The sequence below is a fragment of the Lathamus discolor genome, chromosome 12 (assembly GCF_037157495.1).
Source record: "Lathamus discolor isolate bLatDis1 chromosome 12, bLatDis1.hap1, whole genome shotgun sequence".
Lineage (NCBI taxonomy): Eukaryota > Metazoa > Chordata > Aves > Psittaciformes > Psittacidae > Lathamus > Lathamus discolor.
Window position 1 is genome coordinate 11,808,994 of NC_088895.1, and position 24,806 is coordinate 11,833,799.

Genomic DNA, 24,806 nt, shown 5'->3' on the forward strand with positions numbered 1-24,806 from the left:
TCTTCTGACTAGCTGTTATCCATAGTATCTTGTCCAAACTATAATGCATTGTTTCTATACTGCAGGCAGCAAGTGGCAGGATTGGAACCTACAATTATTTCGGGGTACATTTAATGTGTCCATAATGGCCCATCTGGAGCACCCGGTACTAAGCACCACGAAAACATTTAAGAATGCAGTCACACCTGAAGGAAAAATACTGAAATAAAACCCCTAGAAAAGATACATTTGGCTTTAGTTTAAATTCCCCTGTAAGTGGACCTGTGCAGCAAACCACTTGTATGCACCTCCACTGACACTCTAAACAGGCGTAAGGACTCTATTGCTCTGCTCTTGCAGAGCGAGTGCCTAAAAACCCCTAACGATGAGCGAGCTGCTGTGTGCAGGACCCATGCTTGTCCCGCAGAATGACTTCTTCCCCCCACGACGTTAGCCTGCAGCCATCTGTTTGCCTTCCTCCTCGTTTGGAGCTGGGGGCCATCTTCCCCGCTCCCGTCCTGGCAGCTCCGGTGCTGCGTCTGCCCTTGGGTGCCGCGGCACCACGGAACCCCGGTACATCCCTGTGCGCCCGCCCCAGGGACGGGTACCATCGATCCCGAACCCTCGATGACTTCTGCCCCGCTCAAACGCGTGGCTGCCGCCCCGCACGATGGAGCGGTACGAGAGCCCGGCACCACGGCTCATCCCGCGGCTGACGGAGCTCGGCGCAGGCACCAGCCGGCAGCACCCGCAGAGCCGCGGCTTCCACGCCGGCTCCTCCCGTCCAGAACCACCGCGGCCACCGGCGCGGCCGCACATCCCGCAGCCCGGCGAGGCACGGCGGTGGCCGCGGGCATGCGCGGGGCCTCCCCCGGCCCGGCCCGCCCGGTGCCTGCCATTGGCCCCGAGCGGCGGTGGCGGGGCGGCCGCGCCCGCCCTCCCTCGGTCCCTCCTTCCCGTCGCCCGGCCAAGTTTAAGCACCCCCCGCCCCGCAGGGCCAGCCCGAGTTCGCGGGAGTTGCGCGGGGCCGCGGCCCGGGTGCGGGGTTCGGCTGCCGGGGGGTGCCCCGCGACGAGGACGCCCCGGTGCTGCCTATGAGGGTGCCGCGGGGCCGGGCGAGCCATGGACGGCGGCGGCGGCGGGGTGCCGCCCGCCCTGGAGAAGAACGCGGCGGAGCTGACGGTCATGGACGTGTACGACATCGCCTCGGCCGTGGGGCAGGAGTTTGAGCGGGTGATCGACCAACACGGCTGCGAGGCCATCGCCCGCCTCATGCCCAAGGTGGTGCGGGTGCTGGAGATCCTGGAGGTGCTGGTGAGCCGCAACCACATCAACCCCGAGATGGAGGAGCTGCGCCTGGAGCTCGACCGCCTGCGCCTGGAGAGGATGGACCGCATCGAGAAGGAGCGGAAGCACCAGAAGGTGCGGGATAAGGCGGGGGGGGGACGGACGCGGCGGGGCAGGGCTGCAGCCGCTGGGGACAACAAAGCGGGCGGCTGGTGCGCGCCGGGATGCGCGGAGCCGCTGGGAGCAGGCGGGGCACGCGGTGGGCACGGCCGGGGCAGGCTCATGGCTCTGTGTGGATGCTGCCTTAGCGTCGCTGAGGGTTCGGGTGTGTTGTTGTTTTCCTTCCCTCCTGCAAGTTTTCTTCCTCCTTCCCTTTCTCCACCCTTTTCCCAACCTCTGCGCTTCCTTCCCCTTGAGCCTCCCTGATCAGGACTCCTGCGCCATCCCCCTCCCCTGATGAGCGGATAGTGCTGCTTCTGCTAGGCCAGGAAAAGTCACTGACCGTGACACACTTTTCCTAGAGCTGTGAATGATTTGGCAGTCCAGTTTTCCTGGCACACTCATCGGGTAGGCAAATCACAGGAGAGAGATGGAGGACCGAGTGATTTCAGAGCAGTGTTAAAGCTGAAGAATAGGGAAGAACACTCTCCCAGATTCCTGCTCCATCCTCTGATGCATTTTGTCCCTTGGCTTCATCCGAAGCGGTCACAGTGTTCCCTGACCCTATTCCTGTGAAAGCCCAAGATCATTTCCCATATCCTGTTACCCTCATGTGTCAGGACAGCATGAGCTGCTCCACTTACTGCAGGGAAAGTGTCAGATCTACTCCTTAAACCATCCAGAGAACTGATTTGAAGAAGTGGTTCTAGTAACTGTGCTAACTCGTCACTTCTGCCTCATGCCATTCCTGCTTGCACACGCAGATTCGGGATAAAGAGGAGATAGAGAATTGCTGGAAGAGAGACCTCAAACTTTGAGAGTTGGCTTTAACTTGAATCAAGTTGTATGTGTTTTAAAAAGAGCCAGCTGGGAGACTTTCATTTAGCATATGGGAAATCCAGGATAATTCCTGCAACATTTTGCAGAGGAAATCGCAGGGTAGTGTCTCTGAAAAGGATGGTAGAAGACCTTTAATGTAGAAGAACCTTCAGAGTATGAAGAGGAAAGGTCTGGAGAACAGGTACAAATACTTGTACCCAATCTGCCTTTGTCCTTCTGATGGATCTGACTTGGAGGCAAGTGGGTGTCTGTTGCGCTGGTCCCTTGCTGTGTCTGGAGTTAAATCAGCTCTTCCCAAGCCTTTGCTGCCAGGTTTTTTGAAGGCACTTCACCTCTGGGAAGAATCTCCCTGCTGAGATCTCTGCATTGCCAGTCAGCAGGAACTCTTTACCTCAGTTATTTACAGAATGCTGCATGGTGAAGTGGGTACCAACCTGCGTCCAGTAGCAACACCCAGTGTCATTGCACAGCTGATGTTCTACGTAGATGCTTCTGAAGTTCATTTATGTTTAAAAGTTTCCTGAGCACGTCAGCTGCATAATACTGTGCTCGCCAGCTTCAGCTGATCTCCCTGCAGTTAACCACCTCTACTCTGCCAGCTTCTCTGATAGCCCTGAAACAGCTCAAAGAGGGCTTAGACAACCCAGATGAAACTTTGGTGCCAACATATTTTAACAGGGAAGACCAAGTACATGATACATAGGTATTTTTTCAGTCAAGTTGATTCCCAGTGCACTAAGTCCCTATAGAGCAATAGCGTCACATCACCTGTGTTCCAGTGCGAGGGTTTGATGACTGACTCTTTTGCAGGGCATGTACTGGTAAGCAGAAAAAGCCAGAGAATGAGAAATAGCTGTGACCCAAAAGTCATCCAGACAAGCTTTTAGTGGTCCTTGCAGGCATCAGTTTATGAGGATTTTAGCACTTAAACTTTACCTGTAAATCTGTTTTGCCTATAAAACTGGCTTAGCACTCTCTGGAGTTTCCCGAGCTGCCTGGCACCTACTGGCCCATTGATCTGCCTTCTCTGCTTCACATTTCTACTAAAGAGGGATCAGAAGTGAATTTCTGCTCCAATTCATGGGCTCTTAAATAGCAAGAAACAGGAAAGCTTGCCCAGGCACACTGTTGTCTAGCTGTGTGTTTACATTGCAGCCACACATGAGCAATAGAAGTTTAGCTAGTTCGGGTTTCTGTGTTGGTTCTATTTTGGTTTTATCAGAATGCTCATAACTGATGAATGTGCTGTTTTCTTAGCTGAAGTAGGTCACTGCGTTATTCTAGCTACAGAGTTGTAATAGGCAGCAGCACGGTAAATAGCTATTTGGCAATATACATTTCCTTACAGATTTGCTTTTATATTCTGTAGATAGAGAGTTTGAAGTAAAATAAAGGTTTTCTTCTTGATAATTAAGCTGACAGCATATACAGTGCTACAGTGTTTTCTGCATAACTCTTAAAGAAGTGTTCTAAAATCACAGCAATGCAGTAATAAATGCCACAATAAAATGGCACTTGGACCCCAAAGTCAACAGGAACATGATTTCCCATTATCAGAGCATACATTCAGAGCAGAAAGCTACCCTTTAATCTCTCAGCAGAGCTTATTTTAGCTGAGAGCTGTGCCTGGCAGGGTTGTTGTCTGCATGTGTTTTGTTGTTAGGTAGGAGAGGACATGCTGGCTGGATGCACAAGTCAGCAAGTGACTCAGCCTGGCTCCAGTGATCTTCATGCAGCTTTTGTGTTTGAAGCACATACATGAAAATGGAGCAGAGAATGCCCCTCACTGCACAAGTATGATTTATAGCAAAGGCTTTTGGAACACGTAAAGCTCTAAATAGAACGCTTTTTCCTTGAGGACTGTATACTTTTTGTCCTTATTTGACCTTTACAGGGATTGGTGACAGCTGCTCTTGACACACAGTGTCCCGACACATGGGAGCTGTTTTGACTGGTCTCACTGCTGCTAACACAGATGCCACTCAAGGCATTCCATGTAGAACAGTTTACATAAGAAGCAGCAGCTTTGTGTTTATGATGTGGACTGGGAGCTCTGGGTTTGCTGCTCTCATTATTTTACACTTGTGTTTCATAACACAGCGCTAGAGTAGAGATGCAGCTCTTTCAAAAGGAGCAGCACTGGCTCTCCTGGGCCGTGCTGTGTGATGTTTCTGGGGCATTTATAACAGCTTTTGTGCTACTTCCTGGGATGCAGGAGGTAATGGTTGCTCACATTCAGTTACTTTTGTAACACAGCAGTCCCCTTAACCTGGCCCTCGCAGCAAAATGGGGCCTAAGAAATCATTCTGTGGGTAATGTGCATGTCAAAAATGTTTGCATGAGGAATTGTCTCCTCATGTGTGGATGCCTTGATGCTGGCATTAGAAAAGTAGATGTCTTCTAAGGAATTCTAGTCTCCTTTAACTGTTTTCTATATGAATCACAGTAGGACTGTGACTAGTTTGATCTGTAAATAGTCAAGTCAAAGACTATTCATGTGTTTAGAAGTATAAATGTGTTGTCCTGATCTACCCTTTAGGAATTAGAACTGGTGGAGGATGTCTGGAGAGGGGAGGCGCAGGACCTTCTTACCCAGATTGCGCAGCTGCAGGAGGAGAATAAACAACTGATGACAAACTTATCTCACAAAGACATTAATTTCACAGAAGAGGAATTTCAGAAGCATGAAGGCAAGTCTGACACTTCAAATGCAATACTTGCTTTTGTTATAAAAAGCAATACTTGATCAGAATGTTTTGACTGGATATTCTGGCTCTTTTGCTATAGATTAATGCAGGTCTGGGTTTGGGGGGGTTGTTTGGGTTTTTGGTTTGTAGTTTTGGGGTCTTTTTACCTAATAGAACATCTCTGATGACATGGTGACACCAAAGACATGATAAGAGGTGGAGATAGGAGGGAAAGAAAAGCCTGAACAAGTTTTTATTTGGCAGAGGAGCATCTCTGAAAATAAGTCTAGCTTCAGTTTTCAGTCTATCACTTTTTGTTTCTTTTTAGCTTATACTTTGCAAAACCCATTTTTAAGCCCTCCCTGTGATTTCTAATGCAAATGGAATAATCCATTCAGCAGTTCAGTTCACACCATTATACACAAAAGTGAGTGCAAATGTTGATCTATTCAGGGTAACTGTAAAGCAACAAATCAAGATTCTTAGTCTGAATTATGTCAGTCTTCCATAGGGAGATATTCTAGGACAATTCTCCTATAACAGGAGTGATTGGTTTTATTTGGTTTACCTGCCTTTAGTGTTCCATCACTTGTTTGGTACTTAAAGGCAATTTAGAGTAAGTGAAGAGATTTATAATTCTTCATCCTTTATAATGGATGAATCCAGAACAGTTGAAACAGCCACTTTGTGAGCGTCTTCTTTCTTGAGGCAGAATGAAGTTCAAGATACAAGATTCTGAGTTGGAAGTACAGGTAGAGTTCACTGCAGCAATTCAAGCTTCCACCCAGGTCAGCAAATAGCCCTTTCCCCAGAGCAGGTGAACAGATGTCTACTTGCTCCACAGTTCTTAGCACATAATTTAGGCTGCTAGATACCAAGTCTGTTTCATCATACTTTGCTGAGATTTAAGCTGAGGTGTTGTGCAGGTTTGGGGATGAGGCAGCCCTGAGCCCAGAGATGGGGCAGACAGCTGAGAATGCTAACAGCAAAACATGCTTGTGATGGTGAGTCAGTGTGGAAGTGGGTGTGCATGGACATGACCGTGGTCCATCGCTTCAAGCCACAGCTCCACTTTCAGTAGGTTCCGATGGTCAGTAAAGTCCTAGTTCCCTCCAAAGTGTAGCACCCTGTGTGTAGTGTGCAAAGTCGCTGGCTGGGCTGGAAACAAGAGCACACAGCTGAGCCATTGTAGCTCTCCAGTAAAGTGTTAGGAACAAAGTGTTAGGTGTCCTTGTCCGGATGCCAGAGGTTGGGATTAGATGGAGGCTTGCTGCAGGTGGATGAAACCCTATCCAGCACTGCAGAGGTTGCACTTGCTTTCTCCCAGAGGCTGAGCACTTGCCCTGGGGAGGAGTGTAATGGAATCTTCAAAAAGCTAAAATTGTCAAACCTCAAAATCTCCACTTTTTTTAAAAGCAAATGCAACACTTTGAATTTAGGAGTCGGTTATCGACAAAGAGCTCAGCATCAGCCTCACAAACTCCATGCAGCATTTTAGGATGGCAGCGTTGAGTCATGGAGCATGAAGACTGACATCTCATTATAAAGAACCAGCTTCCCCTTTGGTTTGTCTTTGGGTTTTTTTCCTTCCAGTGGGTATCTTGCTCACTGCAGCTCATGTGCTTGTATTTAAATATAGCCATACTCTTCACATCCAGCCAGCCAAGCAAATGCCAGGCATGCTTTTCCTGTTATTTTTACTGTCTACCCAAGTATGATAACACAAACAAAACCTATAAACCCATTCCAGAGATCATGTTCTGGGTTCACTGATATTCTTTGGACAACTTTATCAGTTTCAATCAAATCACATTAACTTATAGCAACCTCACGTTATTATTGGAGCCTGTGATATCAAACCCAACTGTTTTCCTTTTAGGCAATTTTGTCATTAATGAATGGGGATAATTTGTCCCAGGTGACTCGTTTGGATAATGTCAAAAGCAGTCACGCTGCCTTTTACAGTCTCCCTCATTTGATCTGATACACGTAGAGGCAGAGGCAGGCTTTCAAGCTAAATACTTTGCTAGCTGTGCTAACTGTGACCAGACTCCAGTCTTCCTATCTCAGCATGATTTAGTATTGTGATCATGTCTCCCCTCAGTGGCTAGCCCCTGGGATTAACAGCTTGCTGCTTACTCACCAGACAGCTAAAGGAGTTATTTTTAGCACAGGCAACAGAGGCCAGTGATTGAATGTGCAAGACTTTGAGATCCAATCTAGTGAATTAACAGTCACGTCAGTTCACAGAGCCTGGCTGTAGCATAATGAGGGTGTTTAGGAGAGAGGCAGAGGCAATCCTATCTAAACAGGAGTGTTCTGCACTGCGCAGAGCAGGGTTCGTGTGAAAGGACATGTAGCAGAATACAAAACACACAGCTGGGGTGAAAGATGAATCTGCAACCTCCATTAATGCTGCTCCTCCCAAGCTCAAACTGATGGTGCTGACTGATTGGAATATCCCAGTAAATTGCCACAAGTTAACTTGACCCAGTGTGTGCCAAACAGGACAAGCAGGCTGCTGTTCCACTGCAGCGAGGGGAGCTGCTGCCTCAGGCTGGCTGTGGCAGTGCAGACAGGCAGCAGGATGTCAATGGTTGCATGAACCTCTTGTGCTGGGCTGCTGAGGAACCTACAACTCCCTTTCAGAAGTGCAGGCAAGCTTCTAGTCTGAGTATTTAAGTAGTGGTACAGTGCCACAGGCCCTGACTGGCACTTTGGCCTGTTGGGATAGATGTGACACAACAGTAAATGGGTCTCTAAACATAAAAGATGTTATTTTTCCTTCTTTTTTTAGTCTTTTAACTTTTCCTCTCCCCCAGCTGCTTTCCTTTCTCTTGCTTGAACAATGCTGCGATCACAGCAGTGCACAGGAAGCTGCTCATGGGATATGCCAGAGGAAGCCAGCTGGGTGTGCCATTTCAGATCTTGCAGTTGCTAGAGTTTGAATCATTTAGAGATAATGACTTTACATTTAGGGCACTTAGTGATTTCCCTCCCTCTTACCCAGTGCCTGAGGAAATGGAAGAAGATGTGACTGATTCACAAACACTTCCCACCTTTCCTTTCCCCTCCTCTTGAAAGGAAAATGATAATGTAGTGATCCATGAACACAGTTGAAGGCTTTTGGGTTCACCAAATGTTAAGGAGAAAAAATGAGCACAGTGGGAGGAAAAGCAGGCAGCACTGAAACGGTACTTTATTCTTTAAATAGCACCTGCTCTCCAGAGATCTCAAAACATCTCCCAAGTACTAATGAATATAGCTGCACTCACTATTCCTAGCTCCTGCTGGGGTGACACCACCAGTCTAAAGTTTCACTGCAGTCCCTCTGTACTTCAAGGCAGAATTTTGGGGTCTTTATTTGTTTTTAAATACAGCTTTAGGCCCCAGCAGAGGGTGCATCCAGGAACCTGTAGGTGAGATTTGTGCATACAGTGAGATACCAGACCTGTGTTGAGTTAAGCAGCAGCAGTGTCAGTGTCTACTTGTCCTCCCTGGTGGCTATTGAGCTGTCACCACAATGAAGAACTAAATTTACCCTGCAAAGAACGAGAACCTAGAGCAGAGAGGTGATAAGGACCAGGGTCCCAAAACAGAGCACTCAAACTGGCCACTGAATTAAAAGAGATGAGAATGTAATACTAGCACATGAACAGCATGTCTCTCAACTAAGCTCTTTTCTGGGGTTCGAGAGCAACACTGAATTCCCAGCCATTGTGATCACCAGTTCTTTTTCCAGCAGTGGTTTCCTGTTCTCTGCTCTAACATAGCTCTGGTCCTTCAGCAGTGAGGGATCAGAGCTACTGTTCCCCTTGTTTGCAGTGCTGTGCTTTTTTTATGCCTGCATGGCAACCCACAGCTGGTGCAGGAGTGCACATCCACCGAAGAGTTACTGCCTTTCTCTCTCCTTCTCTCAAGTCTGTCTTGCTTTACTGTCTTATGCATCAGTTCCAGCTGTAGGTGATCTGTAAGCTGGAGTTCCTCAAGGCTTGCAGCCTACATTCTCTTAGGGAGCAATTTTTGATATCTCTGATGAAGGGAAGAACGTAACCAGAAAGTCTGAGGAGCTGATGTTAGAAAGCAGAGGCTTGACTGGCTGGATACATTTGATGTGTATGCAGCATATTTCTGAGGTGGGAACTGCTTTAATATATTAAAAAGAAAGTGGCTTTCCAGCCACCCCAGAGGGGTGAGCAAAGTCACCACCTGCAGTTCGTAAATGGAGGAAGCTGAGGACCCACATAACTAACTAGTTTGCCAAAGGTTATAGAATCAGACAGCAACAGACCCTGTATCTGAGCTCCTGCTTGGACTGAACTTAGGGCAGAGCCACCACACACTGCCCTGGTCACAGGCTTTCATTTTAAAGCCATCCTATGGGATGCTGTGGTACATGATTTTATGTGATAGTTTAGGACCACCAAACTGTGTGTCTGTGCAGGTATCAGGAAAGGTCAGCGTAGTACATTTATCATCTCACCAAGTTAAATCATCTGAGTTTGCTCTGAGGAGCCCATCACTGCAGTGCCAGTTCCCATAACAAATAACAGAAGAATTCAATAGTGTTGCGAAATATGAGGAGAAAATGTGCGACCATAATTCAGATTAAATGTCTGTTCTAGATTCAGGGTAGAGGTACGCTCTGAAGGTGCTGCTTCGTCTCCCTTTCACCCAACACAGAACTGGGTTTTAACATAGAATCATTCTAGTCCAGCACTCCTTAGCTGGTTTGGACCTAAGTGCAATCCACAGCTGTGACATGTTGGTTAGAGCTTGCTGAGGATCCAGACCATCCTTTTTACCACGTCAGGGTCCTGGCCAGCTGATTCTACAGATCATCACACAATAACCGAGCTCCTCGGGGCATAGTGCGAACACTGATGTCAAACTGCAGAGGCACAAGAGGTATCCGTGTCACTCCACTGTTATAAATATTTCTGAGGACTGTCAGTTCCTTCTTTAAGGACTTCCTGTGCAGTGGCTTTATGGATTGTGTTATCTGTGTTCCCTGTTACCCTTGAAGTAACCCTTAAAGCATCTTCCAGCAGCATCTCTGTAATTCTACCAGCAGGCAACTTCCAGGGTCTTTACCTAAATATTTCTCGCTATTGTTCCAGTCTCAGCAGCTCCTCGTTGTCCTCAGTTTTTTTCCTTTGTTCTTTTTTTAACCAGGAATGTCAGAGAGAGAGCGGCAAGTCATGAAGAAGCTGAAGGAAGTGGTAGATAAACAGAGGGATGAAATCAGAGCAAAGGACCGGGAACTCGGACTTAAAAATGAGGATGTAGAGGCTGTAAGTGGCTCTTAGTCTTCCTATTGCTCTTCTTTCTCACCCATACTTCCATAGCCTGGGTTTGGTTTTAAATCAGTGTAGGATTTGTAAGCAATGCCAGATGATTAGTCCAGTAACTGAAGTGTCCAGCATAACTATGGAGTGTCCAAAACCATTAGGCAGCAGACACACACCCTCTGCTGAGTCCAGAAGGACCAGTCACACTTGGAAGTGACTGGAACCAGTGTAACAAGAGAGGAAGACGGGGGAAGGACAGCTTGTTTTGTTTGTTTCCTTAAGGACCTCATAGCTCTCCCCTTCCATGGGAACAGGACAGGTAACCTACCCTGGTTTCTTGTACCTCTCTCTGCTTTGGCAGTGCAAACCTCCTCAGCACCACCAAGGCATCCCTGCTGAGGTGAGTGAGCTGCTGTATGTTTTACGCGTACTCTCTGCAGAGTTTGGCAGCTGGACTCCACACACACACACTCCCACACCAGGGCTGCAATGTGGATTACCTCTTTGCACAGGAAGGGAGAGGAGGAAGGGCCTGAGCCCAGCCCAGGTCACTTACTTTGGCCAGAAGGTCACTGAGAGAGGATGGATGTCCCTGGGGACCATAGCACAAGAGATCCGGCTTTAGTCTTGATGAATCACAGACTCCACTGTGACTGTGGGAATCACACGGCTCTTTCTGTGTCGGGAGGAATGACCTCCTTACCCATATTTTGCTTCCCATCCTCACGCTGCCTCATCTCCTGAGGCCATGGGACTTCTCCGTGCTAGTGAGGGCCAGACCTACACAATCCCTGTTCCAGCCAAGTGCCTCTGGCAAGTGCTGTGGCCTCTTGCACTGGTGCTGCCCATGCAGTGGCCCGCAGGTCATAGCCTGCCTTATGAGAGCCTAAGAGCAAAAAGCAAAGTTGGAGTATGAAGTACTCATATATTGAATATAAGGATTCCTCTGTTTTGTCTTTCTCTCTTGTACTCTGGGTTAAGATTTGATTCAGAATTCCATAATCCCTATAGCTGAACTTTGCTCTTTTGAAACATATTTATCAGAAGTGATGGATTAGCTGGAGGAAAATGCCTCTTTACTCTAGAAACCAGTTAAGTTTTGGTGACTGTAACTGTAGTAGATAATTAGATATTAAAAAGTAATGGGAGTAAGGAAGGAGGAGAATTTTCCAGATGAAATTCAACAGGAACCCACTAGTTTTCCTTTAACATGATGTTTGGGACTTGGCCATCATGAGTGAATAGATGCTGACTTATTGCATTCATATTTTGCAGCTTCAGCAGCAACAGAACAGGTTAATGAAGATCAACCACGACCTGCGGCACCGCATCACTGTTGTTGAGGCTCAGGGGAAGGCGCTGATCGAGCAGAAGGTGGAGTTAGAAGCTTATCTTCAAACGAAGGAGCAGGAGATGGGCAACCTGCGAGCAGAGCTGGGGAGACTGAGAGAAAAACTGCAGGGCGAGGACAGCCAGAATGGGGAGGAAGTGAAGGTAAGAGGCACTTTAAATCACTTTGTAAACAGCCTTTATAAAAGGTCTGGAATTCATCCCAAGTACATTGTTGAATAAATGTGATTGATGCACATCGGAGGCAATGGTGGGAGTTGAGGACAGCATCTTGTGATCAGGTGTGACATACAGAGAGCAGGAAAGGCCCCATAAGGTGGATGATGACCCCTCCTTCCTGCAGGAGGGAACCGGTCTCACAGAAGGCAGTGGGATGTCTGCATTAGAGAGTAGCTCTCCCCTTAGACTTGGCTACCCATCATACAGCCTTGGGAGTGCAGCGTTTCGGTCACGCATGAGGCTGCAGAATTCACCAAATATCAACAAATCATTGCTTCAAAAGAGAGTGTTCTATTAAAAACAACATGAATCAATCCCAAATCACTGGAGCATCAGCTGTTAGTTTGTACCGAAGGCAGACAGTGTTTTAGGAGTGCTAATGTTTGGTATGTTTGGCCTCATTTTGTTTGTACGTATCAACCCTTTCCTCCAAAGGAAAACAAACCTATTCCTTATAACAGTCTGGGGTTTCCAGAAGATAAGCAGCTGGCAAGTAGCTTAAACTCTGCTGAGCATGCAAACATGTGAGCCCTGATGGGTCCCACAGGAGCAGTGCACCGTGATGGCGGTGGCATGTGAACCACAGTAGAAAAGAAACTGTGCCAAAAGCAGTCCCAGAGGCAATGCAGAACCTGCACACTTGGTCCTCGCAGGGCTTATGGCACTTTTGATCTGTCAGGACGAAGCTGGTCTATTGCTACCAAATCAACACATAAGTATTTGAAGGCATCTTTTAGAGGAACCCAACTTTGGCCTTAGTTCTGCTTTTGCTTCCTGTTAGAATTTGTGCAGTGAAGTGTTACCAGTGCAAATGCCCATGAAAAGCAAATGTTACTGCTTGGGTACCCAAGTGTTTGCAGGAACAGGCAGAGGCAAATTTGCTAATCGATTTGGTGCTGAGGTCAGAGCAGCAGGGATGCAACTTAGAATCATTGAATAGTTAGGGTTGGAAAGCACCTTAACTATTCTTAATTCTAACTTGAGGGGAGCTTCCTGAGAAAAGGATGCATCTCTGATCTGTTGCATCCTTTTGTCTTCTTTATGGTTCCTACTATTTTTCCTCTGTGCATATGACACTGCTTCTGCCTTAGTAAACCAAATATGCTGTAATTTCCCTTCCTAATACTGCTCTTAGAAAAGTACAAAATAGGATAAGGGGCATCATATGAAAGAACTTAGAGGAGCACTATCATGCAGGCTGGATGCATTGGTGATTGCTCCAGTCCCAAGCAGTACCGTAAATGCCTGATAGACTGCAGCAGAGTGACACATCCAATTCACTTGTAGCAGGCAGGAATATACATTGAGAAGCGGCAGCAAAGGCTGGTTGGGTCCCCTGGTCCCTCCTGGAATGTGACAGCCAGTGGTGTGCTAACATGTCACTGCTGAATTGGGCAAGCACTGTATTAATAATGAAAAGGATTGTTTCATTGCTGTTAATTCAGCCAGGACACCCAGCTTTGTATATGGGGCTGCAGAGCCTCGGCCTGGAGCCAGCAGGAGTGAAAGTGTCTTCAGTCTCTGAGAGAAAGGATGCATTCTCTACCTCTCTGTAACTCATCAGTTCCATGGCAATGGCATCTCTTCTAATTAGAGCCCTTCCCCACTCTCTTTGGCAGGATGATGGTTAGACAGGAATAGCAGTGGCAAGCAGGAAGCTGGAATAGCTGCATGCTCTGGAATGGACATTGCTTGTTGGCTCTGTCAAGACATTTGCACTGGCTACAGGCTGCTCAGTCTGTGCTGATTTGAGCCAAATCTAGCAAAAATAGCTTATTTGGGCAAAGGTGTGGGGCAAACTGAAAGAAAAGGCATCAGCTCACACCCTAATCTAGAGGGGTGAAGAAAATGGGCAATTTCCATTGAGCCTCTTGTTAGGTTGCACCAATCTTTTAAAGTGTGTTTGGATGAATGGGGTGAATCAAACAAAAGGACAAGTGCACGTTGCTCTGCTGCTCTGTCTGCAGGACAAGGGCTGCAATTTCTGCTGTAGAAATTGATACTGCACCAACCTTAGCCTAGCCAAGGTTAACCTGAAGTCAGGTACCAATAGACAGAAAAACTGTTCCAAAAACACATGAGCTTAAAAGAGGGTAGGATCAGGCTTATAAAAAATGGGCTCTGCTTAAGAATTCCAGTACTCTGCTCCTCAGCTCACTGAGCTGTTCTTGCTGAGAGCCTGTCACAGGAAAAACTAATTCCTTCTTTACTTTTCCTCTTAAAACTGATGTGTTTCTCCTAAAAGAGGATTTAATAACGCTGAAAGGAAGTTGGGAACTAGACGGATAAACACTTCCAACTGCTCAGGCGTGCACTCGCATGGTGAATTTAAAGCCCACGTTTCACTTCCTAGGCAGAACCCAACAATGACGACTGCCTCTCCGACTCAGAAAAGATGGCATTGGACTTAAAAGATCCCAATCGTCCAAGATTCACCTTGCAGGAGCTCCGGGATGTCCTTCATGAGAGGAATGAATTGAAATCTAAAGTGTTTTTACTTCAGGAGGAGCTTTTATACTACAAAAGGTAGGTTAGATCTCCTTTCCTGTTGCATGCTAGACACAGAGGAGCCGTAGGGCAGGTCTAGAAGCAATAAATGTGCTCTGAAATAGTGTCCAACAAGCTTGTATATCTACAAAGGCTTAAAGTAGAGATTGCAAGCATATGGCTTTAGTTTGAATCTGTTTCCTCATAGTGGGAGAAAACGATGTCCTTCGCCAATTCCCAGGCTCCCCTGAACCTTAGAATGATTACAAATATTTAACACTTTTGAATGCAAACATGAGGACAAGAATGGGTCTAAAATGAAAACTTTACAACTTTTATTCAATGCATTCCTCTTCTCCCTCTCCTTGTCAGATGGAAAGACAAAATTGAAAGGAGACCCAGTTCTAGGTGCTGTCCCTTGGTTGATGGAAACATCTCCCATGGATTTCAATGAGCTTTGAACAGATCTTTTTGCATGTCTTCACCAACAGCACTATCTCAGATTTCATTTTAGAACTTAAGGTGCTTCCATGGCTTGGGAGGAGAACATTAATTGTTGTTTCTTTCTTTCAAGTGAGGAAACAGAAGAAGAAATGAGATCCCCTCAACCTACACCCATAATTCAGCCTAAACCCTCAACTCAGCCTGAATCTGGAATCAAGCGACTGTAAGTAGCCTATTTGCTAAGGATACTGGAAATAGTCTGCAAATAACAAGTGTTTCTTGTGGGTTTTAAAGTTTTAAAGAATTTAACAATGAAGACAACAACATCCCTAATGTATACGGGAGAGACGCTGAGGGAGCACATGACAGGTATCAGCAAACAGCAGTCAGCTTTGGCCAAAACTGTTGCCTATTTCTGGGACAACTTTTGTCTCAGATTATTTCCTATGGCACCTTTTGCTCCCTAAGTGCAGACAGCAGTGGGGAGTCCAGCAGTGCTCCATGTGCTTGTGTCTGTGGCCAGACTGCTGTGCCCGCCCCAGTTCTAATGATTCCTTCATAAGTACACTGTTCAGGCTAACCGAAAGAGCCTGTGTTGCAGTGTTTTGTTACAGCTGGTATGAGCTGATGAGCTGCTAAACACAGACACTGATCTTCCTAGAGAATCTTCTTGTCTGGGCCGCAGAGTCGTACTCCAAAGAGAGGTGCTACTGATGTGGTCTTTGCCAGACCACCGCTCAGCCTGTCCTGTGTGCCCAAAACTGAAGTCAGTGCTGGATCTCAGTGTGTGAGGACTGCAGGAACAATGCTCCTGTTCAAGTGCAAGTCCCAGTTCCTTAACACACTGATCCTAAGGTGATGGAGTGTCAGAAACCCACATCATGCTCGGAAGACATGTGAAGAGCATTGTTCACAAGTAAAGCCAGGGGCAGAACTGTGGCAGTTGGGTTTGCAGAACAAGGTTTCCTCACAACCTTGCTGTGCTTGTTTCCTTGTTGAACTAAGCCTTTAGAGCCTGACTTGCACTACGTGTCCAGCACAAAAACCTTTGTTTGCTGAACAGATTTGCCGCTGGAGATGATTCCAGCTTCCTTGGCTGTAAGAACCCCACCTTCTTCTGGTGAAGTATTTCATGTTGCTGCCCAAAACATAAGCTTACTGTCAGAGGTGTGCATTTACTTGTATCGATTATAAAATCAGTGTTAGCCAATCCATCTATCTGGTGAAACTCCCTCCTTGTACATTTATTTATTCCAAATTAAGTCATGTAACCTTGCAGCAAGTCTTTGGATTTTTGTGGGACTGGAAGCTTAACTTTTTTAACTGCATAAATGATCTTTGGAACAGCCCTTTGTTTCCACATAAAAAGCTCTTCCATCCTGCCCCCATGTCCATAACCTTCAGTCCTTGTTTAATAATAGCAGCAGCCTTGTGAGAATAAGTTCCATTGGAAGAGCTGCTCTGATCCAAAACACCATAAAGTCAGGAGGGTTCTTCTGATTATTTTTGCTGTGTTTGTTCAGAGAACCCTTCCCCTCACACGACTAGCAAAACCACTTTGAGTCTGGACTTTCATCCTGTGGCTGTGCCAATGATAATACTTCATTTCATGAGATTTCCACTGTAAAGCTTCTCTTCTAATATTTTAGTACTTTTTAAAGCTTATCCCATTGAGGGGGGTGGCTCGTTTCAGCTGACACAGTTTGAGTTGATGGCAGTTTCCATGCTTGATGTACGAAGCAAAGGCAGCATAAAAATGTAAACGGACATTGTAAGACAGAGCACACACCAAGGAGGTGTTAGCTTTGACTCTGCCCTCTACACACGTGTGGGCAACACAGGGAGCCATGGCAGGAGGCACGTGTGTTCAACCATTTATCTGAGTGCTTTCTTTCTCTCGGTTAACTTACTGGTGCGAACTGCTTCAGCATCAGTCAATGCACATTTTCAGACACCTGCCCAATCTTTCTGCTTCTCAGATTCTGTGTTAAATTCATAGAACTAAACCCACACACAATAAACCATAAAATCATGTTGGGTCCCTTTCAGAAAAGGCAAGAGTCCTTTCCTGCCAGGCAGAAGCACATACTGAGCCTGCTGTTAAGATGAAATTACTTTCTTTAGCTGTGATGCTCTGTCTCCGTCTACTCTCTCTTCATTTAGCCATCATATTAAATAAGGGAAGATAAAACTCTCTACTTAAGTAACCTGAAGGCTGGTGATAGTTGTCAGATTTGTCTTATTCTTGCAGCCTGTCTGGATAAGATTTGTCTGGTGTGGGTTTCTTTTCTTTCCCCCCTCCTCCCTGTGCGTGTTGTCAGCACTGTACTTGTACATGGGCTTTAAAAAGACAGGAAATTTCACTGCTGGAAAAACCAAAGAACCCAAGTGTAGCATCTGTCCTGTTACACACCCCTCCTGCTCCTCCTGCAGTCTGTGCCTGCTGTGAGCTGTCTCCTGAGCTCCCTTCCCCTCTCCCAGGCTGGGTGCTGTTAGCCCCTTGCCATACAACTACCTGGGTAACACTGGCACATAAATCCCCTCCAGACCTAATGATGCAATGAAAACCTGTAGTGCTGATATCTGCACACAGAGTGCCTTTACAAATGAAAGCAGGGTTGCTTTGCCCCTGCTTAAGACTTGTCGTGAACCCAGGACAAGACTTTTCCTCCTGATTAAACAAAAAGCTGAAGTACAAAAATAGGAGACACTGATGCTGTCCTCTCCAGAGAAGTTTTATGCTTGCCTGGGTAATGTGCCCCTTCTTCCTTCACCACACAGCATCTCGGGGGAATAAGACATATGTACATGTAGTCTGAGCCATCTAAGGGGTGCTCAGGTGACTCTGTGCAGAAATCAGCATTTGGGGGCAAACTCTGAGCTGTGATCTCAGACTGCCTGAGTTCTACGCTTGTCTCTACCACATCACATGGCAGAGTTTTGATGAAACAATGCAACCAGGGGGCTTCATTAAGGAGGAAGAGTACAAGGATTAAAAATGCTCCCTCTGTTTTGAGCAGAAAACACTGTTTTGTTTTCCCTTTTAAGTATACGTGCTTGTTTGCCACTGATGTAACGCCTGAAGCAGCCCTAAGTTTTCTTCCTATTCTTGCAGTCTACAAAAGCTGATGTGTCTGTGTCATTTCTGCAGCTCACAGACCGTGCCACGTGTAAAAATAGAAGTCCTAGTTACTGCTAATGATACAACAATGTTTGCTTGTTTGTGTTCATTTCCAATGTAAGAATAGCAGTTAAGAGTGACTGTGCTGGGGAGAGCTGCGTTTGGTCACAAAATGCCTCTTGTGATTTCAACTTAATCTTTAATTGACATTAGTCCACAGTTCAAAAAAATATTTGGCACAAGGGAGAAGCTCTGAGGAGAATCCTTAGGAAACAGAGGGTGTCCCAGGTATGGATGAAGGTGTGTTGGCAGGTTTGTGTGGGGCTGGCTGGGCGCAGAGCACCCCCCCAGCGTGCTCTCAACCTTGAAGCTGCATGGGTTGTATAATGCATAGTGAAAGTGCTGAATGACAAAGAAACAGCCTTGCTGTGGTCAGCTAGAAAGTGTTTCTGCCAGGGTAGCTGCAAGGTTTCAAATAAGTACTTAGTTGCCTGCAGTTGGCATCTGTCTGCATGTGAAGCAATAATACAGGTCCTCTTGGAACAGATACACAGGCCCATTAACCGAGTAGCTCACATAGGAGGTTACTTCAGTATTTCCCCTGCAATCCTGGTTTTTAACTGGAAACTATCAAGTGTAACCTTTGTAAAATGGTTAACTGTAATGCTGGTCCTGCCTAACCCTGTTTTCTGTGCAAATATCCAGTAGTCACAGCAGAGTCCTGTTTGGTATTTCTTAACATACACCTTCATCTTTCATCTCATTATGTTTGTGCCTGTTCGTCTCTTGGGAAGAACAATGTGCACTCTGCTCTGCATTGCTAGAGGTGGTAATACGTTGATGAAACCCAACCCAGATTGCAGGCTGCCTCACAACACAAAAGTGGTATCTTTTAGAAATTCAAAAGCAATTGAAATGGTTACAATGACTGCTTTTCCTAAATACGAGTTTTTCACTGAGGAGAGCTGTCTTGGGTGATGCAGATCCACCTCTCCCTGTAACATGTCCTGTGTGGTAATTCAAAGTAACCCTGTGTATCATGTTTGCCTCTTTTCTTTTTAATGGAATGCTTTTTCTTTCCCTTGCTCCAGTCTTACCTCTTCTGTGTCTGTACTTTCCTGACCAGGATCTTTACAGCCATAATGCCCATGGTAGCAGCTGGATTGATTCCAGACGATCCCACATTGCAGCCAATAAGAAGACTTGTGTCCCTTGTAGGAATTGTTTTGTAATACTGTTTGGTACTGTGGTTTCCTTTTGCATGACCCCGTGTTAACATGCACTGCTGGTTGCATTCTCATCGGCTGCCTGTGGGATCACAGAAGAACAAAGTGCCAATCAGAATGACCAGTCAGTACACAACCCATTGTAGTCCTCTCCATGCTAATCCTCCAGTACTGACATTTGAGCACTTTTGCCCTAATGTGCCATGCTAAACCAGTCATTACTCCTGAGGAAGTTGCTGCAATATGTGACTTTTAACCAGCATCTGTTAATTTTGCTTACTCAGCGTGTCTATTCACAATTCACAGCACTGCTGTTTAAGAAACCCCTGTCACTCTAATGACTTGTTACAAATCAGTTTGTTAGATTTACAGAGTATAATGGCTGGGATCTATATTATTTCCAGTGTTAATTATAGGCTGTTGCTTCCATGTCTTTCTATCTATGCGCTGTATATTTTGTCTCTAATTATGTATTTCAGAACAGTTTACACTCCCAATAATCAATTCTATTATTCCATCCTTGGCTGTCTCTGGAAGATGTACTGATAGCTGTTAACACACAATCTCTCTGCATTAGAACTGCTGCTTTAGTGATCTTTATATTGGCAGCAGCAACACAGTGTTTAAATTCCCTTCCTCTCCACATAGACATGCTTTTTCCAAACCTCCTCCATGAGAGTTTTCAAGGCATAATAACAATTTTCACTGTTTCAGAACGAATTGGAAAGCCTTCTGCTTCCTGCAGAGATTTTCAAGCATGTCTTACTCAACTTAATGATAAAGTGAAATATTACTGAACTTTGACATTTGAAACTTACTGCATTAATACAGCAGTCCTTTGTGTGGACATCACAAGAGCAAGGCTGAGCAGGCAGGACCAGACACGCTCAGCAGAAAGCCTCAGTGACTACACACTTCCTTTATCAGCTGGAATTGGATCTGGCCCTGAAAAGACATAGCATTGTGTGAATTTATAAACTCCAGTAATGAAGGTCGTAGAAAAGGATGAGGCTAATTAAGTGCAAAAGACTTATTTTACTATTAAGGCTGCATATTCGAAGCCAGGAAATGTCGAAGTTCAGGTCCTGCTAGCAACGTTAGTCATCGGGCATTCCACTTGCGTAGCTTTTAATATTGCTTTCTAGTAAAAAAATAATTAATATTCTTGATATTGCCATGCTTCCCTGCATGTATGATAGGGTATTTTTTCAGGAAAGCTGCCTCAAACCTCACCTGACACTCAAATACAGCCTCCTCTGTGCCTAGAGACACTGAAGGCAGAACTCCCTGGTCCACATGAGGTGGTTTGGATGGTCAGATCATGATACTTGAGGGGAGGCTTGGGGTGTGCAGGAAGGATGCTGAGGCTGGGGCCATCTTAATACCCTGTCAAAGCTGGGTTTATATTTGCATAGTCTCTTAGTTCAGAGGCATTTAGCAGTTTCTGTGTCATTCACAACTGCGTTTTGCTGGGTACTGTGCAACCCAACCAATATTTACCTCCTTAAGTGCCCTGTTAAACCCAAAGCGTTTGCAGCCAATTCAAACCTTTGCTAGCTGGGACCACAACTTCTGCATTTCTCAGCTGACCTAAACACCACACTAACACCTCTGGTACTGATGTCATGACAAACACTGAATTTGCCTGGTCAAGTAACTTCATCCTTTGCAAATAAACTGATACTAAGGATTTTGGGGCTGTATTTTCTTAGCTGTGTTGTCAGCTGGCAGTTTGTTGTTGTATTAAATGGCTGTTGGTTCATGTACGTCATTCTCTTAGAGCACCCAAGCTGTGTGACAGGAAATGACGTGCACACTCGTGTGCATTGGGTTCGAGCCTTCATCCTGCAAACTCTGGCGCACGCACGTGCGTTTACTCATTTGGGTTTGCAGGAACCAAGTCTATGTATCAGATTCTGTACACTTGGAAACAAAAAGTGGAGGCTGTATTTTCTCATCTTATGAACTTCCCTGCTGATACCCTTAAAAACACGATCTATTTCTGCTGTCTGGTAAATTATCCAGATTTAATGCCAAAGATACCACTTTCTTTATGCCAAGAAACTAACATGTATTGTGTCGCTTCTTTATCTTGCAGCTGGGGAAGGGGGAATATATATCGAAAATGATACCTGCACCTTGTAGAGTCAACAGCATTTAGAGCTTATTTGAAGCTTCCATAGCCAAACTGCTTGAGAGTGCAATGACTTCATTCTAATAACATTCTGACATGCACCCCATCAGGCTTCACTGCCTTGAGTTTTGCCGATGCAAACAGATTCTTTGCTCTGTTTTGTTGTGCTGTGTATAGGGGCAGGGGTTCGAAGTGGTTTCAAGATGGTAAACGGTGTTCTTTCTTTTCCCTCCCCTCCCTCCCTGGAAGGTTTAGTTTCTTCTATCGGGATAAGAAACGCATGCAGGCATCACAGAAAAATGTCCACTTCCAGGATACTTTTGGAGAATGGTCAAATTCACATAAAGATGACTCCTACACTGAGCAAGGACAAGAAGCCCTGCAGCACCTGTGACTAAAGCCTTGAGGGGTTCCGTTTACTGCAGTAGATCTCGACACTCTAGTAACAAGAAGCTTCTGTAAGCAAAATCTGGCAGCTCATCACTTTCATTTGCCTTGTGCACCCCAGCGTGTTTGAGATGGACTCTTCAAGAGGGACTCCTCACTGTTTGCTTGGTGACTGCTGGAAACAGAATCCAAGCTTTGTAGTGAACAGTTGCTGATGCCCTGGGACACCGAAGCTTCTACACGACTTGTTTTATGCTGAATAACAAGTCTATGGTCTTGGTCATGCATTAACTACAGTAACACAAGCTTCTTTAAACCAAAAAAGGACCTGTGCCATTATTAGAGGTTGTTTGCAGTGTACAGTATCTAGTGGCAAAGACTCTTTTACCCTGATTGTTAACACTATTGGTTGTTTCCTTTTTCTTTTGGTAAGAATCTTTTCAAGAGGGACACACGGCTGCCACTCCGCAGCAGGTCACGGCGCTGCTGGGTCCTGTCACGTTCAGCTGACATCTGCATTCTGCAGAGGAGCCGCCTGGAAATTCACCCAACACAAATAGATAAACTGGAGTAGCCCTGAGAGGGACAGTGCGTGTACATTGCCCTGCTGCTTATAGTGCCTAAAGCATGAAGAAACTGATGTAGGAGCTGAGCGTGCCTTGCGTTTTGCCATGAGGTCTGCAGTGGGAATGGAAAACAAGTTGTTCATAAGGAGGAATTCAAACACTTGAATTCTTTCCTTCTTACCAGGGACTTCCCCCTAGAGCAGCAGGCAGTTGCTGTCAAGGAATTAGATCTCTTTCCCACAGACAGGTTTTTAATGAAGTCACACTCCACTTCTCTATGTAGATAAGATTGCCTAACTTGAGAGTAAAAGACACCCTCAGCAAACTGACATGAGCTATTTTAACTGACTTAAAGACATGACCCCAGCTCAAAATGCTTTCTCTAACTAATCTCAACACTACTTCTGTATGTGCAGGCTGCTCTGCTGGTGGTGGCTGATGTCTGGGTAGCCTGAGGTTATAGGGCCTTAACTTGCCAGTAAAATCCCAGCACAGCTGAACTGCCGGGAGGTGGGATTTAGGTCCGCTTTGCAAATGAGCTTGTGGGACCCTTCGGTCTCACTGAGGTTGTACTTAGAAAAACCATGCCATTAGAGCCCCGTGTGGTGTAACTGTCAGGTACAGCTGGGTGTCAGCTCTCACCCTGCCTCTGCACCACACTCCATGAAGGCACCCAACCAGGCAGGAGAGGGCGAGCACATCCATGGCTGTGTGTGAGAGAGGTGCTGGGGTCATTCTGTGCCCTTGGCTGTGTGCTGGAGCACGTGCTGCTGGTGAGGAGCTGGCTGTAGGCAACTTCTGCGCATGTAGCTTAGTGTAGGGGGCTTCACCCCCAGCAATTACATCTGCTCTGTAAAGAGCCTCTTCTCAGGAGTGGCACTAACAACAGGAGACAATGCTCAGGCTGGAGTAAAGCTCCAACTACTCCAGGTACTGAATGTAGGAGGCAGTCCCAAAGGTCTCCTAGGTGACAGTGAGACAAGGGTTTAGCACATGCCACTTGTTTTTAATACAGGGTGATCCAAGACTCTGGATTCTTCAGTGTGTGTGAGCCCATCTGGAGTGAACTGTGCCAGGAAACCATGCTTTGTAAGGGTGGGCTGGATGCTGCTTCACTCCCAACTGTAATCCTGCTTCGTTTTGAACACAGACCTTCCTTATGTTTAGGTGAAGTGTCTCCTGTACCACCCTGGCATGACAGAGGATGTGTGGTCTTAATATGAAACACATCTGCTCCTAAAACAGTGTTGATAGCATCTCACACTAGGATTAGGCAGATAAGTTTTTGCCTGGTTATGTTTTCATAACATATCTTAAGTTTTATGCTTGCAGAAGATGTATCCATAAAACAGCAGCACTTCCTCCCTTGTGTGAAAAGCAGTTCTTAAGTGGGGGGAATGCCTTCGTTGCTCAGATCTCGATTTCACTTCCATATTAGAGAAAAAAATAAATACACTACAGTTATATCAGGCAGTTAAAGTAAATACTGAATGATTCCCATCAAGCCTCTCCCTAGCATAGTTCACAGTTGTTTGGCATACTTAGAATAGATGCAGTAATCAGAAACAATGCAAGAATGCAGCAGACACATGGCCTGAATAAGCACATTGTTTCTGCAATCAGCTGAGAGCAATGAGCTGCGGTAACAGAAACACACAGACTGAACTGGTGTCCCAGCACCTCAGCTGGTGCATTATACAGGACAACTCCTGGCCTCCTGCACGTAAAGCTCATCCCATACGCCACAGCACTGCTGTCACCTCAAACCTGCAGCCAGCTTCCAACAGCAGCATTGAGCAGGGCGACCTTCCCCCACTCATCTCCAGCCTGGTACCTCAGAATCAAAATCAGCTACTGCTGACCTGCTGCCGTTAACCACTTCGCTCCTCATCCTCATGTTTGAAATGCTGAGTTTATACACTCCAAGTGCCATCAGAAAGGATGGCAGGTAGGGAAGAGGATGTAAAGATTTCAGGCTCTGCTATGTATTGTTTCTCAAGTAAAATCTGCTTTTAGAGGAGGGGCCAGGACCTGTCGGGTGAGGGGTGCAGCAGTATCCCGTCTGCAGCGTGCAGGATCACTGACTTTTTTGGGTTGTTTTTTGGTTTTGGGTTTTGGTTTTTTTTTTTTTGGTTGGGCAGTAAATCATTTTAACAGTTTAATAAATATTTCTGAAAAACTGAGTATTTCTGCAACACCTGAATCCTTTTTTTTGGGGGGGGAAGTTAATATCATCTCTCCTTGGGGATGCAATATATGGGTTTGTTTTCCCTCCCCTGAAAAGGCTCATCCAACTCTTTGTGGAAATAAAGCCTCAAACTGGGCAAGGTTTAGGAGAGGTTTAGGACAGGGTCATTCAAAGGCTGACCAAAAAAATATAGTTTAAAATACATTAGCAAATACTTAGGAATGGCTCATGATGACAAACACCTTTACTGGAATGCACCATGCGCTTCTCAGTGGAAGATGGGTGTCTGTACAAACCCAGGCTCTGAAAAAGATGCTGCTTTGCCCTCTGCTTCCCCAATTCCACTACAGGCAGCAGCCAGCCCTGCTTCCAGAGCAGGATTTAAACCCTGTGCACGCAGGAAACCACTCGCAGTGGAGAGGTGCATGGACTGATTAGGAA

The 24,806-nt window shown here is 46.0% G+C and overlaps 1 protein-coding gene across 3 annotated transcripts; it reads left to right on the forward strand.

The window, feature by feature from the left end:
• The first annotated feature begins 917 nt into the window (after window positions 1-917).
• RILPL1 (Rab interacting lysosomal protein like 1) lies at window positions 918-24,360 on the forward strand. 3 transcript variants are annotated; one of them, XM_065692873.1, is made up of 8 exons: window positions 918-1,401; window positions 4,805-4,955; window positions 10,128-10,246; window positions 11,519-11,737; window positions 14,166-14,338; window positions 14,874-14,966; window positions 18,991-19,078; window positions 21,474-21,561. In XM_065692873.1, the coding sequence occupies exons 1-8, from the start codon at window positions 1,102-1,104 to the stop codon at window positions 21,477-21,479; spliced, it is 1,149 nt and encodes a 382-aa protein (XP_065548945.1). In that variant the 5' UTR covers window positions 918-1,101; the 3' UTR covers window positions 21,480-21,561. The 3 variants fall into 3 exon arrangements, with proteins under 3 accessions (XP_065548945.1, XP_065548946.1, XP_065548943.1); XM_065692874.1 differs by lacking the exon at window positions 21,474-21,561 and adding an exon at window positions 20,984-21,465; XM_065692871.1 differs by lacking the exon at window positions 18,991-19,078 and having other exon boundaries at window positions 920-1,401; window positions 21,474-24,360.
• The last annotated feature ends 446 nt before the right edge of the window (window positions 24,361-24,806 follow it).